The sequence below is a fragment of the Microcaecilia unicolor genome, chromosome 3 (genome assembly GCF_901765095.1).
Source record: "Microcaecilia unicolor chromosome 3, aMicUni1.1, whole genome shotgun sequence".
In the NCBI taxonomy this organism is placed as follows: Eukaryota; Metazoa; Chordata; class Amphibia; order Gymnophiona; family Siphonopidae; genus Microcaecilia; species Microcaecilia unicolor.
This window is the reverse complement of record NC_044033.1, coordinates 325,910,889-325,929,896: the sequence shown is the minus strand read 5'-3', so window position 1 is coordinate 325,929,896 and position 19,008 is coordinate 325,910,889. Positions and strand designations below refer to the sequence as shown.

Genomic DNA, 19,008 nt, shown 5'->3' with positions numbered 1-19,008 from the left:
TTTTTTCACATTTTCTTCCTCTTCTGTTTGTGTATCTCATGTGACCTTTGAGTTCTCCGCTTTTGCAGATTAACTGCAAGCGGAGCAGACATATGGGAGGGGCATGGCTGGACATGGGCATGTCTCCTACTTATGCACATAGGGCCTTATTCTATAAAGGTTATGCTCCTAAATTTACGCTCCTCAAATTTATGCTCCTAAATTTATGAGCATAATTTATGCTCCTAAATTCCGAATGTAATCTATTTTGGAGCATAGGTTATGCTTGTAATTTAGGAGCATAAATTTTGGAGCATAACCTTTATAGAATAAGGCCCATAACTTGCAGAGCACTGTAAGTTCCAGGCACTCTCACTGCAGTTATGCGCCAACTGTATGGCTGGTGTAAGTGTGGGCATGTAAATTTTGGGCGTATTGAAGCTGACTTTTAGCTAGTATTCTGTGACAGCATTTGAATATTGAGACATCCCCACACTACATCAGCACGCCTAAAAGCAGGCAGCCACTTACAGAACAGCCATTATAGGGGCACTTTTACTAAGCCGCAGTAAGCACTGACACATTCTTACTGCAGCGAAAAAAGGTGCTTACCATGGGGCACACTGAGGCATCAGCATTGTTGTTTTATCTTTCTATGAAGATTGAGGGCAAAGACTGTTTTTATATATTTCAAAAAGATACAAAGATAAAAAAAAATATATTGGTACCAGTTAATTTGGCAAACCTGCACTTAAATGAATAAAGTTTGGACTGTGGCAGGAAGGAGGTTTTTTGACCAATAATTGATTCATTGTTAAAAGATGGTTATCCCAACCCATGATTCACTGGATGGGTGAAAACTGCAATTTCTGAGGTCTTTTTCCTCTGCATGGTTGTGCAACAGTAATGCTTAAGTATAGTTTTTCAAGCAAAATGTATGCGTGAATCAATTTTTTTCCATTTTGGGTTGCTGGTTTTGTGGATTAATTTGTGGCCATCTGTTGGAATTAAAATTTCAAATCTGCACACACTTCCCACGCGCTAAAAAATAAACTTTCTTTTTTAGCTCTGGGGCAGGTCAGGAGGTGGAGAGTAGGCGTGTTCTGTACTAATTGGTTAGCACGTGCTAACTGATTAGTTGTGGTTAACGCATGAGCTCTTACTGCCTACAAAATAGGTGTAGTTAAGGGCTCATGTGTTAATGGAAAAATTAGCATGTGGCCATTAATGTTGGAATTAGACAAATCAGCCATTTTACTCATGCAGTAAAATGGCCTTCGAATGCAGGAATGATCCCTGTAAGCATGCGCTAAGAACACTTTTATCACATCTTAGTAAAAGGGTCCCTTCGTGATTAAATGGCCAAACGTTAGCCATTCTCCAGGCCACAATTAAAAACAAAAAAAGACATTTATCTGGTCGGCATCCATATACTATAAGTGGTTATGAATATTGATAAAATCCATATCTTTTAATTATTTTGCAGCAGGAGACAATGTAGATGGGCTAAAAGCTACTCAATGAAGATGGATCATCAACAGAGGTTAAGCATTCCTATATACTTCAATATATGTTTACTCAAATAAAATATAAATAAAGAGACTCTATTTGTTTTGCTGGCATTTTAAGTACTATACGTCTTATATTACAAAGGCTTAGTCCTGGTGCTAATAGCAGTATTTGATGTATCAACAAGTGTTGAAATTACATGGAGTGTGGCTTGTGGAATTAGTTCTTATTCTTAATACATTTCACAGGATTGGTTTTACAGTTTAACCACTAAGTACCACTTGTTACAGATGTTGTTGTGCTTATTTGCCACTAGGGGGCCTTATATCCAGAATCGGAGGAAAGGTACTTACATGGTTCAAGGGTTTCCTAACTACCAGGTCTTATCAAGTAAAGTCAAACTCCAAAATCTCTACCCCATGGAAAGCAGAATGTGGAGTCCCCCAGGGTCACCACTCTCACCAATACTATTCAACCTAATGATGGTCTCACTAGCCAGATCTCTATCTAAATGAGGCCTCAACCCTTTCATTTATGCCAACAACTTATCAATCTTTATCCCATTCAAGAATCATCTATCTGAAATCACAACCAGAATCATGAACATCATAAATATCATGGAATCTTGGACATCTGCCTTCAAGCTGAAATTGAATAGAGAAAAAACACAATGCCTGATACTCACATCACCTCACAATACCAAACGCTTTAAAACCATCAAAGTCATGGGATCTTCCCTCCCAATAGCAAACATTCTGAAAATCCTAGGGGGTGATTTGAATCTTCTGTTGCTTAATTCATTTAAGTGGAGAGTTTAAGCTGGCTGTTTTATTTGCTTAGCAATCCTATCTTTGCTCTCACTGCATATTAGGACTGAGAGCCTGTTCAGCAATTTGGACTCTACAGCTGGACTCGATAAAGAGTGCTGATTACCATTATATTGGATCACTGTCATTTGGACCTTATGTGAAGGTGATGAGGACTGGGTGAATCAAGGGTATTAAACGTATGTGATGGTGATGAGGACTGGGTGAATCAGGGGTATTGGACTTTATCTGATGGTGATGCGAACTGGGTGAATCGGGGGGTATTGGACTTTATGTGAAGGTGATGTGAACTGGGTGAATTGGGGGTATTGGACTTTATCTGATGATGATGAAAACTGGGTGAATCAGGGGTATTGGACTTTATGTGAAGGTGATGTGAACTAGGTGAATCGGGGGTATTGGACTTTATCTGATGATGATGAGGACTGGGTGAATCAGGGGTACCTCATAGCATGAGAATGTCAATCCTTGACCCTTTCTGGTAAAGATTTGTTAGTGGGGGGTCAATCTGATTGACATTATGATGCAGTTAGTGGGTTGTTGTTGTTTGGGAGGGCAGGCAGGGAGGGGGGAACCCTTGTGCATAGGGTTGGAGCTTTTCTTTATGGGTCTCCTAAAAGTGAATTGTGTTTAAGATGTGTATTCGGAGAGCAGAGGGATGAAAGTTTGCACTGTTTTTATAATTTTTTGAGCAGTAACACATAGAGTACCCGGCTACGGGCTGGGAAACTGGGGGCTAAACTGGTAAGTGAGCTTTGTATTACTGTCACCTACTGTTTCAATGGGAGACACTCAGTGGTGTGCTGGAGCAGGCTCTCACAGGCTCGTAAGAGCCGGTTGTTAAGTTTTTAAGAATTTTGGGAGCCGGTTGTTAAAGTAGGGCCCTCCATGGCTACTTTAATAACTGGCTTCCAAAATGTGGGCTTGGGCCCCCTGCTGAATTCTCTTTTACTTTGCTGGTGGGGATGCTGAGCCCTGCCAGCCAAGTAAATAGACTGCTGCTGCTCCCCGCTCCTTGTTTCCAGCTCTGAGCAGCAGGCTGGGATTTCTCGAGCATGTGTGAGAAGTTCCAGCAAGCTGCTCAGAGGAAGACGTTGGGAGTGGTGGCAGTCCATTTATTGGCTGCCAGCAAAGGTATGCCTAGTGTGCCTGCACGAAGGGAGGGAAGAGCGAGAGACAAGTGTTGCTACCCCCTCCCCCCGGCCACCCCTGGCCCTTCCAACTGCAGAGCTGGCTAGGTCCGTAGAAAGAGCCTGTTGTTAAAAATTTACCAGCACACCCCTGGAGACACTAGTCATAGGCTGCTTGTGGAACGTGGCAGGAATCACATCCCCTCAAGCACAGCAAGATCTTAGCCACTCTGAAACATCAGCACGTTGACATAGCGTGTCTGCAAGAGACCCGGTAACAGATGAGGAACACCTTAAGCTTCAGGGATACTGATTTGGGGAAATGCATTATGCCTCCTCTGGTCATCGCAGGAGAGGGTGGCAGTACTTATTAGAAAATCATTACGATGTACCACAGTCTCATTGGAAAAAGATCCAGATGGGCGGTATGTGATATTACACTTTTTTCTCAGGACAAGGATTATATACTACTGGTAATATATGCTCCTAATGTATATGACAAACAATTTTTTAACCATTTAATTAAGCCTTGCACGCTCCACTCCAACAAGCCTTTGATAATACTGGGAGTACATAAGTACATAAGTAGTGCCATACTGGGAAAGACCAAAGGTCCATCTAGCCCAGCATCCTGTCACCGACAGTGGCCAATCCAGGTCAAGGGCACCTAGCACGCTCCCCAAACGTAAAAACATTCCAGACAAGTTATACCTAAAAATGCGGAATTTTTCCAAGTCCATTTAATAGCGGTCTATGGACTTGTCCTTTAGGAATCTATCTAACCCCTTTTTAAACTCCGTCAAGCTAACCGCCCGTACCACGTTCTCCGGCAACGAATTCCAGAGTCTAATTACACGTTGGGTGAAGAAAAATTTTCTCCGATTCGTTTTAAATTTACCACACTGTAGCTTCAACTCATGCCCTCTAGTCCTAGTATTTTTGGATAGCGTGAACAGTCGCTTCACATCCACCCGATCCATTCCACTCATTATTTTATACACTTCTATCATATCTCCCCTCAGCCGTCTCTTCTCCAAGCTGAAAAGCCCTAGCCTTCTCAGCCTCTCTTCATAGTCTTTAATGCTGTCTTGGATCCAGAAGTGAATAGGTCCTCAGGCTGTAGGGACCTCTCTCAGGAAAGTACCAAAGGCCTTCATTCTTTTTGTGTTGCCTTAGTCTTAGAGGATCCTTGGTACTTGTTAAACCTGGGTGAACAGGATTACTTTTCTAGGGCCCATGGCACATTTTCCTGTATCGTCTATATTTTGACATCAGCTACTCTGTTCCCCTCTATTGTGTCAACCAGCATAGGCACAACTATGATATCTGATCATGCGCTTATATGGACAGATATGGAGGGGAATCCCATGATGCCTAGGTCAAGAACGTGCTTGTATTGTGTCTACTCGGTGCAAGATTCAGATTTTCAAAAATACCTTTTCCAAAAATGGGATGCTTACTCTCTCCATAATGCCTCATGTGAATGATGCCCTTCTATATTGGGAGATTGAGGCTGTTAAATCCACAATGAAAGGTGATATCATAGCCTGTACTAGCACCAGGAATCTGCATATCTCTAAAGGTGTAAGTAATTACATTGAACAGAGTGCTGAGGGAGGCCAAACGTGCTTACATATGCTATCCCACTCAAGCTAACAAGGATGCATTAGTTTCCACTCAAGCAGCCTTAAACATCTTACCCAATGATAGAACTAAGAAAATGTTAATATTTCAGAAATATCATTACCAAATATTTGGAAATCATTCTGGCAAGCTATTAGCCCATATTACAAAAGCTTGTTTGGGGGGTGGGGAGGAATCCTGATAGGCAATCTTACTTCCAAATGGACAAGATCTCAAAACTTTTGTTGGCTTATTATACAGAAATGTATAGAGCGGGGGGATCAGATTCCTAAAGAAACAATAGGTACCTATTTAAGGAAATCAGATATTCTCACATTTCCAGCTGAGGCAATAACCTGCATGAATGGTCCTCTTCAGGCCAAAGAACTTCAGAAAGCCACCAAAAACTATACTGCTCCAGGGTCAGATGATTTTACGAGTGAGTTTTACAAACAGTTTCAAATGCAGCTTTGCGGTCTTCTGATAGGTTACTATAATGTGGCAATCATGAAAGGTTCCCTCCCTAGATATTTGAGTGAAGCAGTTGCCACATTGATACCCCAACTGGGTTGGCTACTGGAAATGCCGGATTCTTATAGACCCATTTTCCTTATCAATGTAGATGCCAAACTTCTGTCCAGGGTGCTGGCTAATCAATTGGCACAGTATTTGCCACACATTATTGGTGATGACCAAACAGGATTTGTTAAAGGTTGCTAATCAATACTTAATGACCCACACTGTAGATATCATCCCTGGAGCAGCTGTCATCTTACTACTACTGCTACTACTACTTAACATTTCTAGAGCGCTACTAGGGTTACGCAGCGCTGTACAAAATAAACAAAGAAGGACGGTCCCTGCTCAAAGGAGCTTACAATCTAAAGAACGAAATGTCAAGTTGGGGCAGTCTAGTTTTCCTGGGTAGAGGTGTAGAGGTTAGTTGCTGAAAGCGACATTGAAGAGGTGGGCTTTAAGCAGAGATTTGAAGATGGGCAGGGAGGGGGCCTGGCGTATGGGCTCGGGGAGTTTGTTCCACGCGTGGGCATCTGTCATCTTACTTCACAGTATGATTTTGAGCATGAGCTGTGCAGTGCCTGAAATCTTGTGCTGTTCTCAAAATCTTGTGAAAATAATACAGGAGCTCAGGCAACGTGCAGTTCAAACTTATCGGAGAGCTGCATGGTGCAGGAAGAAGATCACACTGGCAGCTTTTCTTTGCGTACTGCCTTACTGAGTCAGCACCTCATGCAACGACAGCTGCACCGGCTTTTCCTCCTCTCATTTTGGCTCAGATGAGCCAGCTCTTCATAAATCTGCACAGAAATAAATTATGTGCCATGGGGTGTTCTGTGCAGAATTCTCCCATGAGTGAACATGCATAGTTCTCAAAAAGGTATCTACATATGCTATTTCCTGCCTCTGACCTAGGCATGCCCTCAGGAATGTCTACACCAGTGCAGATAAAAGTACATGCACGTAGACTCCTGTGCATACTTTTACCTGGATTAAGAAGTAGACAATTTTCAAACAGTCAATTTAGTAAGGTAAAATGGCATTAGAAAATTGCCCTCTAAAACTCTAGACAAAAACCCCACTATCTGGAAACTGTGCAAACTGATGTGCAGACTTCATGCATCTTTTTAATCAAACTTTTAATTTGGTTCTTGGTCTGCTGTTGTACTCTTAAAATATCCTGTAAGGATAGGATTATCCATTATAGCTATGTACTGTATACCAAGGCAATCAAACTATTTGTATAAGTTCAAATTAAGTGTTAGAAATAAAATGTGGATCTGCATGTTGCTTACACAGTTTTCTTTGTCTGGCTCAGTTTATTTACCCATATTGGAACATTCCTTCTGTTGGGCAGATAAACTTAATGTGGTTGATATTGAAAAAGAGTTTAACTGGGCAGGAAAGGCTCCTTCCCAGTTAAACTGTGCTGAGCTGGTCAGATGCCAATATTCAGCTGCATGTAACCGGGTAGTACTGCTGAATATCGTTTCTAATTGGCCACTCTCTGACTGGCTAGGTTAGGGGCAATCCAGGGGTGGAGCTTGGGTAGCACTTAGGGTCCATTTTACTAAGCCACAGTAGGCCTACCATGTGCTACAAGAGCGCTACACCAGGATGCGCTGAGGCATCCCACGGTAATGTTTTGCTTAGCGCATGCTAATCCTGCTCTGGAAAATATTTTTTATTTTCCAGTGTGGGAGGCATGTTTGGGGCAGAGAGTAGGCAAGCCTGCTCTAATCAGGTAGCATGTGAACATTACCTGATTAGCTCAGGAGTAGTGCGGAAATTAGCGTGTGGCCATTTTTAAGCTGTGCTAGAAAGTGGCCAGAAAGTGTGGCAAACCCAAGAGCTACTCGCAGCGCCAGTCACTGTCTAAGCGCGTCTTAGTAATACGACCCCTTAGCCAGTTAATGGTGAGATATTCAGTCTGCTAAACAGGTAAGCAAGCACATAAAATTATTATAGCAAAAAGGCTGTCCAAACTCTATGTGCCGCCTTAACCGGGCCCTGGTTTGAATATCGGCCAGCGCCTGGTTAACTTCTGGCAGAAAACAAGAGAGGTGATGATCTGCACTCAAACGTAGCACCAAATAAAAGCAGACCAAAGATATAGGAGTGCTGGGCAGATTTATTAATACAAATACTAGACATTTCGTCCTATGGCTGGCAGTGAGAAGGTGAATCTGCTTTACTGGTGAGGAAGTGCTGCAATATATTTGGTCAGAATAACTATTAGGGGAAAGCTGGGTATTTCCCCCTATAGTTTCTGACCCCTGATGCAGCTGTAGGGCGAAACGTGGCTATGTTGGGTATTTGTATTAATAAATCTGCCCAGCACTCCTATATCTTTGTTTGGTTAACTTCTGGGTCAGCGTACATACCCAGAGATTTAATGCTGGCAGCCACGCACGTTCAAGCATTGAATATCTGGGGTTAGTTCAGCCTGCAGATGGGAGCGGCTTACAAGCCACGTACTATTCTGGGCTGAATATTACCCCAAACATGCTTAGTAATGTGAGTCTACCATCAGTCACTCTAAGCTGAGCGGGAGGCCTACAACTGCATTGCTGCCCATGGTGGGTGATGCATCAGTATTTTGTTTTCAATCACTAGAGATAGGCAGGTTTCCTGGAGTCCTGCAAAGCTTGCCTGTCTCTCACTATTGAAACTGTGATAGTGAAACAGCACCTCCTACTGGCAGGACTGTAGGTGGAGGACTCCCGCTCATCTTAGAGGGAACAGTGTAGTCAAACTTTTTCTAGTACCAGTAAACTTCTTACTAATTATTGAGAATTTGGACAAGCCACAGTATTCAGAATACAAAAACAGGACTAGAAAATATACTTACAGTGCTAGACCCCCTCAGGAATGAAATGAAGTTTCGACTAACTGGTAGCAGGATCAGCATGCAGTTAAAGTTAAGGCACATTGCAGATGCTCTTGCCCAAGCCAGGGTTGACTATGTAGAACAATATAAAAATGATAAAGTAAAAAAAATATTGAAAAACTACATAAAATAAATGTTCTTTATGAAACGGACAAAATTCAGTAGTAAGAAACTTGTACTTACACCCAGCATAACTCGAGTGTAGAGGTAAGCATCTTCCTTTTCGTACCACTGGAAGGTGTCAATGAAGAGATACACATTTACTCCCAGCCACACCAGCTGCAATAGAAGAGGCCACCAAGCAATGTTAGCTCCATGTTTCAATATAAATTTTAAGAGTGATGGCTATTCTTATAACTTAGTAGGAACACAAATGTGTACTAACCTGTTCTAGCAAGTATAAGAAAGAATAAGATAATTTTGTGAACAATATCCAGTAAGATATGTACAAGTTAACTTAAGCACAAGAGGACTTCACTAAAACAATGTGAAAATTAAGACACCCACATGCAGCAAATTTAATTATCAAGAGGTAAAGTGATTGCTAACAAAATCTTGCCACATTTAGAATTAAACTACTTTTTATTATACACAGAAACAAGTCTATCTATCTATTCAAAAATACAGATTCAAAACCAAAAATGTTTGAGTTTAAAAGCAAGGAAAACTGAGGTTATATAATGCAGTTTTAAACTGAAAGCAAACACCACTGTTGTTTCTAAAAGACAGAAACTTTGAAATACATATTAATTTGTATATATTGGTCTCAAAATCTTAGCATACTTACCCCACCTTTTCTTCAGATTTTGCTTTTTCCAGTCTCTGTCTTAACATTTTGATGCATATGAAAATGATTCAAATAAGCAAACCAATACTTACTAATAATATCAGATTTAGGCTTTCATTCAGAATCCAATACCCCATTGGAATTCTGTGGTTTTAAGTCTACAGTAGATTAAATGTTCTTTCTATAAGACTTTGAGTTCTCTGAGCACTGCAAGAGCTTTCTATCAACTTTTGTTGTCTTTGGGTCTTAGTAATTGCCTTCGACTAATTCATCTCTCTCTGTCGCTCTATCTCTCTTGGAATTTTCTAATTAAAGAACTCCTGCCAAAGAGCATATCACCAAACTGACATACCACATCATTAGAAGAAACAAAAAGGTGGCTTGTTCTTTTTTGAGAGGGAAACATTGCTTTACTTAAACTTCACTTTGTTTAGTTTATTACTAGTTTCAAGAATGATCAGACAAAATGTATGTTCATGACAGATTTCAACACGTAATAGGGAACCAACTTTATTTTATTTCTGTATGACTGTGAAAGATGGAAAATATATAGGGAACAGATATTTCTTGTTATTCCTATATTTTGCTACCATATTTTAAGAAGATGACTAAAACTTTTAAAATGGTTGACAAATACTGCAAGCCCAATTTCTATAAGGCAGTTAGCTTTGCAAAAGGGACATCAAGTTTAGATGATCAGATTATTATAGAAGGCTTGTTCAATGTTAAGCCTTTTGTAAAACATATAAAACAGTAAAACATATAAAGCTGTGAAAAAATATGTTACATTACATTCTGTTCTTATAGTCCACAATGACCTACTCAATTCTCTGCAGATAACAATTAGAAGGCTGGGACAGTCCAGGAATTTGCATGAACACCTACCTATATCCAATCCAATTTTTAAGGTTAAACAATTTAAAATTTAAGAATAAAAAAACCCAATGATTATAATCATTTGCTAGGTAACAAATATTTTTGGAATAGGAAAGTTTTCACTGCCCTTTTGAATAACCTATAATTTCTTTCCAATCTAATTGAAGAGAATTCCACAACATATCTGCCTATAATGGAGAAGAGAATGCAAACTAAGGGCCCTTTTACAAAGGCATGCTGAAAAATGGCCTGTGGTAGTGTGGACATGTGTTTTGGGTGCACGCAGAATCATTTTTCTGTGCACCTGTAAAAAATGCCTTTTTAAAATTCTTGTCGAAAATGGATGTGCGGCAAAATGAAAATCGCTGCACGTCCATTTTGGGTCTGAGTCCTTACCACCAGCCATTGACCTAGCGGTAAAGATTCATGCGGTAACCGGGCGGCAATGACTTACTTGCGTCAAATGCTACTTGGCGCGCACCCAATATGCACGTCTGAAAATAATAATTATTTTTCAGATGCGCGTATCAGACGTGCACCAACAATGAAATTACCGCAGAGCCACGCGGTAGCTGGGCGGTACCTCCATTTTGGTGCATGTTGGGCGCACGTAGATACGCGGCTTAGTAAAAGGGCCCCTGATGCTGAAATATGACCTTATTAGTCGATGGAAAAGACAATTATATCTGGGTTTCATAAAGAATATCTATTACTGCCATTCAGAAGATGAACACAATCTAACAGATACAATGGGACAACTCAATATAAGATCTTGAATATTATCATACATAATTTAAAATGAACTCTTGCCTCCATTGGTAACCAATGCAGTTTTAAGAAAATATGGAGTTATATTATCAAACTTATGGGCAGAATAGATAAGTCTTATAGCTGTGCTTTGGACTGTTTGTTATTTTTTAACTAAAACTTTAGACCATCCCAGAGATACTATGTTGCAGTAATCCAGTTGTGACAATAAGGATTGGGCAATCAAAATAAATGTTGATAATTCTAAATATTTCATAATCAATCTCAATTTTCTCATTAACATAACTGATTGCTTTGTGATTTTGTTGACCTGATTTTCCATTGACAACTATTTGTGCCCCTAAAATTCTAGAGGAAGACTTGAACTTTATATTTGACTGCTTAACCTAAAATGTCAATCATATTCTCTAATGCAATACCACTTGTATCTCTCACACCGGAAATGGCGATTGCCATGACGGAACAATGTAAGCCACATTGAGCCTGCAAATAGGTGGGAAAATGTGGGATACAAATGCAACAAATAAATAAATAAATAAATAAAACATCATTACCAGTTCTAAATGATTGGTTACTCCAGTTGGGGTCAGGTGTGCCTATCAACAAAAATTTTGTTTCTCCCTTTAAATTTCAGTTTATGTATAAAAACTCAACTGTATTAGGTCCATACATTTTTGTATTTTTATTTTGATCTGTTGGAAGACAGTGATGTCTTCACAGAAATGTATGTTATGACATTTAGATTGGCCAATTCTGTTCCCAAGGAATGCATAAGCACATTAAACATAATGGGAGACAGAGGAAAAGCCTGTGGAACTCCACCCTGGGCTAACCATGCCTCTGATATAATACCCTGCATTTTTACTCTGTAAGATCTTTTTGTTAAAAAGTCTTGAAACCAGTTCCAAACATTACCAATATGCCTAATTCACTCAAAATTTGCAACATGTCCCAATCTATCTTCATGATTTTGGAGTTTTCCAACAGCCTCCTCAGAAACCCAACAGTCTGAGTCACATATCCTTGTAGCAGAGCATTGGATTTTGATATCAGGGTCCGTATATCTTGCAATAAAATATCTAAAGGTGGTTCTTCAGATAGGTAGTCCCCAAACTGGCCATGAAAAGATATCCTAACTGGCTTGGGAACCAGAATTTCTGTAATACTCAGTAGTCAGCTGTTTGTGGCCTGGCCTTCCTGGTAATGGTCACTGTGAGTTTAAATGATCTACGGCCGGCTGGACCTCAGGTGCTGCGGGTTCCGAGAGGCCATGTGAGGCAGCCCAGCTGCAGAATGATGGTACAGCAGGAACCTGTCCAGCTTTTTATATCCCCCTGATATTTTTATGTGATTGAGGGAACTACTTTGCCCTTTATGCAGCCCTTTTCTGGGGCAAAATGTAGTCCACATTGAGCATTTTTACTATATGAGATCTCAGTTCACATCGAGCATTTTTACTGTAAGAGATCTCATATGCGGAATAAACATCTTACTCCAGCTCATAGGAGCCGACTCTGTGGGTGCTGTGGGTGCTTGAGCAACATTTAGAAACATTTAGAAAATTCCTTGTATGTATCCAGGGAGGGGTTATTTCCATTGGGTTTAGCACCCCTAATAATTTTGAAAAGTTGGCTCCTATGCTCCAGCTTGATGTGCGATCTGCTCCTTTCTGATCCCTGTGTGCTGTCTGTAGACCACCTTTCCTTTGCTGTATTCCACCTAAGTCTTTGGGATCCTTCCAAGTACTTGTTACCTGGATTGGTCACTGTTTGAAATAGAATTACTGGCCTTGATGGTCCTTTGATCTGATTTAATATGGCAGTTCTTATGTATGCATTTACTCTAAACTGTATTGAGAATAATTTTCGCACAGTCAGTATGCATCAGTAAATCAATGTTTAACTGTGTAAATAGTTTTAAAAATTGCTCTCTGATCTGCTTTGTATACTCCTGAATTTTACCCTGAGTTATCATAATAAATTGGAACATGTTCAATTTTGACAAAGAATCTGATCATCATGACATTTAGAAAACCCTGGGGGCTAGATATTCAAAGAGGCTTATATCTTTGGGAGGGGGGGGGGGGTCAATAAATGGTGCCCAAAGTTAGACAGTCAGACAGACAGAGAAGTGAGGTCCAATAGAAGAGGAAAACCCTGCCACCACACATATGTCCTTTTTGCAGCCAGAGCAGATATTATTTTTGAGTAACCATACACATATCAAAACACAGTTCTGCCTGTGTTACAGTGACAATGGACCTGAACTTAGAGACTAACATGCCTAAACTGTCCTGATTGATTTTGTTGGCAGTCATCTGCACAAGGTGTTCTTGCCTTGAGAGATTAGGTCTTTGTTTGATACAAACTGAACACTTCCCTTGTACAGACTCCAGATGCAGGTGGAAACGTAGAAACACAGCACCATGTCAAGTCTTAGAAGTGTTGTTGACCATTACTAAACTACTATTTTGGACTTTCTGCCTTTTGTGCTGTGGTTTGGTGTGCCATCGGAAAGGAGGAGTACAAACAACCAAGTAATATCCAAACAAACAAACAAACAAAAAAAAAAAAAAAAAGGGAAAAATCCAGGCTTTCCCCTATTTCCATATAAAGTCCCAAATTAATCCATGAGGTATATCAGTGGTCCACTATGACCCCTATTTATGCCTTCCCTGATGGAATGGACCTCTTCATATTCTCTAAAAAACTCTGAAATTGTGAAAACTCAAAACAGACATGTTTATGCACATCACGTGTTACTATACCTTTACAAGGAAACTTAATAAACATTTGCACCCCAAGGGTACGAGCCTCTTGGGCCACACGAAGGAATTTCTTCTATAAATCAGGAAAAACCCACAATTTATATCTAGGAAATAAAGCTGAATGATAATGACAGTACAAAGAAAAAAATCTGCTGTTTATCTTGCTCGAATACAAAGGCCACTAATAATGTGGCCCTATTAGTTTCTTCCTCCATTGATCTTTCTAGGATGGCAGAAATGTCTAAGCTGTCATTGGATATATCAGTTCTTATATTGCTACCTTGCCCAGATTTTAAAGGCAAAAAAAATATCATTTGGCAACAGGGGGATGAAGATCAGATGGAATCTTAAGAATATCTGTAATATATTTATTCAAAGCGTTCTGAGGTAGTTCAAAAGGGACCTTAGGGAAATTAACAAACCTCAATTTCAAAAATCTCAACTTATATACAATCACCTCTAACCTCCAATGTACAATCATTTTATCTTGTATGGATTACAGTACCTTGTTGTTCCAAGGTTTGTTCTGTCTTAACCAACTCCCCTGCAATAGAATTCAGTCTCTCCTCCTATTGTTCCTTATCTAACAGCAGCCTTCGGGGTATTCCTGCAAGTTCCTCAAAATTCTTAGTCACTGAAGCTTCCAGCCTCACCAGAGCTGACCACATGGAATCCAATGTAACCACTGGTGGCTTTATCAGAAGAGCAAGCGGTTTCTGCTTCAACACAACAGTATTAGATCCTTGGGTCAAAGAACCAGGACCCAAAGTCGATGGATTCAAAATCCACTGCTGCTCAAACGCCACAGAAGAAACCTCTCCACCATGACCCTAAACTACAGCTGTAAGTGCACCTGGGAGTGCCAACTCATTCAGTGCAGTGGAACTAACGTTGCTCTCCACTCTGAGCAATGAGTTCTGAATCTGCACATTGGCATTCGGTTCTCCATCCTTTGGCACCACCGGACTGTAGATGGGCGGGAGAGGAGGACTTCACGTGTCAGGGCTAATGAGCACTCCAGCTGATGGTGGATCAAAGCCTCTTCCACAAGTGATCCATTTGGTGGAGACACCTTTGGGGTTAGAGGGACAAATGCTATTATTAATGGTTGCTTTCAGTCAGAAGGCTGATGAGGCTCAGAGGAATAGCTCCTAATTTTCCCTGTTCTCTTTGAGGTCATCAGAGGTAAGATTTAGCATGCTTAATTCAGCAGGAAACAAAATTTTTCTTCCAACAAGTCCCGAGCAGCCTTACGTATCCACACCGGTGGCAGCCATCTTGGATCTCCAACAGGGTCATTGTGGTAATTAAACTAGTGGAAGCACTTCTAAAACAGAGAATAGTGAGATTTCTGGAATCCAATGGATTTCAGTACCAGAGGCAGCATAGATTCACTGGATTCCATACTTAAAGGGGAATCTAATAGTACTCCCCAATATCTTAGAAATCCTGTGCACCTTAAAGCATGACCCGTCTAATGTTTTAATCAATGTAGGAATGGACTGCTGATTAAAACCAAACCATAATAATTTGCTCTGCATTAAGTTTTAGATGATATTCCTGTAGCTCCCCAATGTGATCCTGGAGGCACCCCAGCCAGTCAGGTTTTTGGGATATCCAAAATGAATAATCATGACAGAGATTTGCATGAAGTGGAGGCAGTGCATGCAAATATCTCTCATGAATATTCATTGTGTATATCCCCAAAACCTGACTGACTGGGTGCCTCCACGGCCAAGTTTGAGAACCACTGTAATATTCTAATGACCACACTTTGATATTTTTCCAATTGGAGTAGTCAACGTTTTAGCACGTAAAGTTAAATTCCAGCTAACAGGAATCAATAAAAAGCTGTCATCAGCATATGAATAAATTATTTCATCCAATTCTAAAGAAATTAAGATCAATGAACTCATGTAAATATTATACAAAAGGAGAGAAATGGGAGACCCTTGAGGGACTCCACATGGAGGAGTCCAAAAAGGAGAAGAGATACCATCCTTAATAAGTTTGCATCATCAATTTTTTTTAGAAACCCTTCAAATCATTGTCCTGAGGCACCAAATTGGACTTCACAAATTGCTCCCAGGTGCATAGCTCCTGTACCTTGTGTGCTGAGCCCCCCAAACCCATCCAAAACCCACTCCCCACAACTGTACAACACTACCATAGCCCTTAAAGGGTAATGGGGGGCACCTAGATGTGGGTACAGTGGGTTTCGGGTTGGTTTTGGAGGGCTCCCATTTACCACCACAAGTGTAACAGGTAGGGGGGGATGGGCCTGGGTCCGCCTGCCTGAAGTGCACTGCAGTACCCACTAAAAACTGCTCCAGGGACCTGCATAGTGCTATGATGGAGCTGGCATTTGAGGCTGGCATAGAGGCTGCCATAGAGGCTAACAAAAAAATGTTTTTTAATTTGTTTTTTTGGGTGGGAGGGTGTTGGTGACCACTGGGGGAGTAAGGGGAGGTCATCCCCAATTCCTTCCAGTGGTCATCTGGTCAGTTTGGGCACCTTTTTGAGGCATGGTCGTGAAAAAAAAATGGACTAAGTAAAGTTGACCAAATGCTCGTCAGGGACGCCCTTCTTTTTTCCATTATCTGCCGAGGACGCCCAATCACGCCCCAGTCCCGCCTTCGCTACGGTGCTGACACGCCCCCATGAACTTTGGTTGTCCCCGCGAAGGGAAGCAGTGGAGGATGCCCAAAATCGGCTTTCGATTATGCCGATTTGGGGACCCAGAGAGAAGGACGCCTATCTCCCGATTTGTGTCAGAAGATGGGCACCCTTCTCTTTTGAAAATGCCCTTCACTGTTATCACTTGACATACCTTGTCTTCAAGAAAAAATTTAAACCATTGCAACACAGTGCCAGAAAAAGCTAGTGAGGAGAGATGAGAAATCAATAGAGAATGGTCAATAAGATCAAAGGCAGCTGATAGATCTAACGAGATGGCCAAGGCAAAATAACCCTGATCCAGTTTAGAGTAAACATCACTAAGCATGTAGGTCATGATAGTCTTGGTACCACAGCCAGTTTGAAAGCCTGATTGGCAAGGACGAAGTGCCAAGATTTTATCAATAAAGAGACTGAGTTGCAGGAAAACATTTTTTCTACAATCTTAGAGTTGAAACAGAGTTTAGAAACTGAACAATAATGAGCTGGTAAAGTAGAGTCAAGGGTGTAGGTAATTCCAAAATAGGTCTAATAACTGCCAGTTTCCAAGCAGCAGGAACAAATCCCAAAGTTAAATTTGGATTAACCTCAGATAAAATAAAAGGAAGTAATCCAAGAATAGGTTGAAGCAGCCATGAAAAAGGAAGGGGGGGGGGGGGTCCAAGGAACAAGTGGTTTTTTTCATGTGTTATGCTGCTGCTGTGTTATCTGTGCTCTCCTTGTGCTTTGCTTTATTTTTTTTTGTTTTCTCAGGCAATTTACCAACTTTTCCTGCTGCTGCTATCTCCCCGATATTGACCCTTCCATTCCCACTGCACAAGGCACTTTACCAACTTTTCCTGCTGCCGATATCCCCCCCATATTGCCCCTTCTGTTCCTGTTGCACTAGGTGACATCACTGCTGCTTTTCTGCATTAAATCTACCCCACCAAGGTGCTTGATATTAACTGTGTTATGCTGCAGCTGTGTTATCTGCTCTCTCTTTATGCTTTGCTTTACTTTTTGTTTTCTCAGGCAATTTACCAACTTTCCCTACTGCTGCTGTCTCCACGATATTGACCCTTCCGTTCCATCTGCACAAGATGACGTCACTGCCGCTTTTCTATATTAAATCTGCTCCGCCAAGTTACTTGCGCCACATGTGTATGCCGAAGGAGCGCGTACAAGGAGCAGGGCCTGATTTTTGGGAGCTTCATGGGGGTGCCTTCTCAGGCACCTGTAGTCTATATCTTTGGCATCTATTTTACCTTCTCTGTCTCCTCGGGCTTATTTCCTTGTTTACATCTTGGTTTCTTCATCTCCAAGACTTTCTTTTACCTCAGGTATGTCGGCAATTCTGGTCCTCTGGGGCTATAGTCTTTCCTCCAAAGCTCCACCCCTGCCAGGTATTAAGACGCTTCTTTCAATACCGTTGGTCTGAAGTCCTGTCACTGCCTCCCTAAATGTTGGCCTTCTGAATGCATGCTCTCTAAGACATAAGGGCTCTCTCGTTGCTGATCTTATCTGCTCACATCATCTGGACATTTTTTGTCTTACTAAGACATGTCTCAGGCCTGGAGACACAGCCACAATTTTTGGAGCTTCTCTACCTGGATTTTCCTGTATTTTATTTATTTATTTTTGTTACATTTGTACCCCGCGCTTTCCCACTCATGGCAGGCTCAATGCGGCTTACATGGGGCAATGGAGGGTTAAGTGACTTGCCCAGAGTCACAAGGAGCTGCCTGTGCCTGAAGTGGGAATTGAACTCAGTTCCTCAGTTCCCCAGGACCAAAGTCCACCACCCTAACCACAAGGCCACTCCTCCACTATACGCATTTCCCCCATCTGATTCGCAGAGGCGGTGGCGTAGCTTTTATCTACTCCACTGCTCTCTGCACCTCGTCATGTTCTTTTACCCCACTGTCTCTCTCAGACATCGGTATCTTGCGGTTCTCTACTGCCACTTTCTCTTTCCACATTGCTGTAGTCTATCACCCTTCTCCTCCCTCGTCTACTTCTATAGCCAAGCTGTCTGCTTTTATTTCTCTGAACTGAGTGTCCTCTTTGCCCCTCTTCTTCTCGTTGGTGATTTCAACCTTCCCACGGACAACTCTTATCTCCCTTTTCACTCTCTCACACAGCAACTTGGACTTTTCCAGCATGTCACTCTTTCTACACACACTGGAGATAACATCTTGGACCTTGTCTACACAAATTCTCTGTTCCCCTCCATCCCTCTTCTATCTCTCTTCAGTGGCTTCCCTGGACTGATCATGCCTTGCTCACTTTTCAGCTCCCATTAACCCATCCTTTGCTTCCCCCGTTTGACTCTGCTATTCTGGCGTCCACTTACAGAAGAAAATATTTTGTCACTCTCCGACCTCCTTCCTTCCCCTTTGCAGTTTTCTTCCACTGATCCTTTGTCTTCCCCAGCTCCGGGGATTTCAATTCTTCCCTCACTTCTGCCCTGGATAATGTTGCCCCTTCTTGTTCTTCAGTTCATAAATGCACTTCCTATGCTTCTTGGTTCTTACTGGAGCTTTGGCTTCTCAAAACCCAACTTCACAGTATGGACTGTGCCTGGCACAAGCAGTGCTCCTCTGCTGCCTCTCTTCTTTCATTCTTGCTACCAACAGTATAGGGACCTCCTTTGTAAATCAAAGTGGGATTACTTCTTT

The 19,008-nt window shown here is 41.4% G+C and overlaps 1 protein-coding gene across 1 annotated transcript in view; it reads right to left on the bottom strand.

Moving 5' to 3' along the window:
- The window catches only part of NOX3 (NADPH oxidase 3), a 109,788-nt gene extending 100,390 nt beyond the window's left edge, over positions 1-9,398 (bottom strand). Inside the window, exons 1-3 of the mRNA XM_030195489.1 lie at positions 9,354-9,398; positions 8,658-8,753; positions 8,436-8,546 (exon numbers count right to left, since the gene is read on the bottom strand). Coding sequence (XP_030051349.1) covers positions 8,436-8,546; positions 8,658-8,753; positions 9,354-9,398 — 252 coding nt within the window. The remainder of the gene's footprint in view (positions 1-8,435; positions 8,547-8,657; positions 8,754-9,353) is intronic.
- Positions 9,399-19,008: the final 9,610 nt, after the last annotated feature.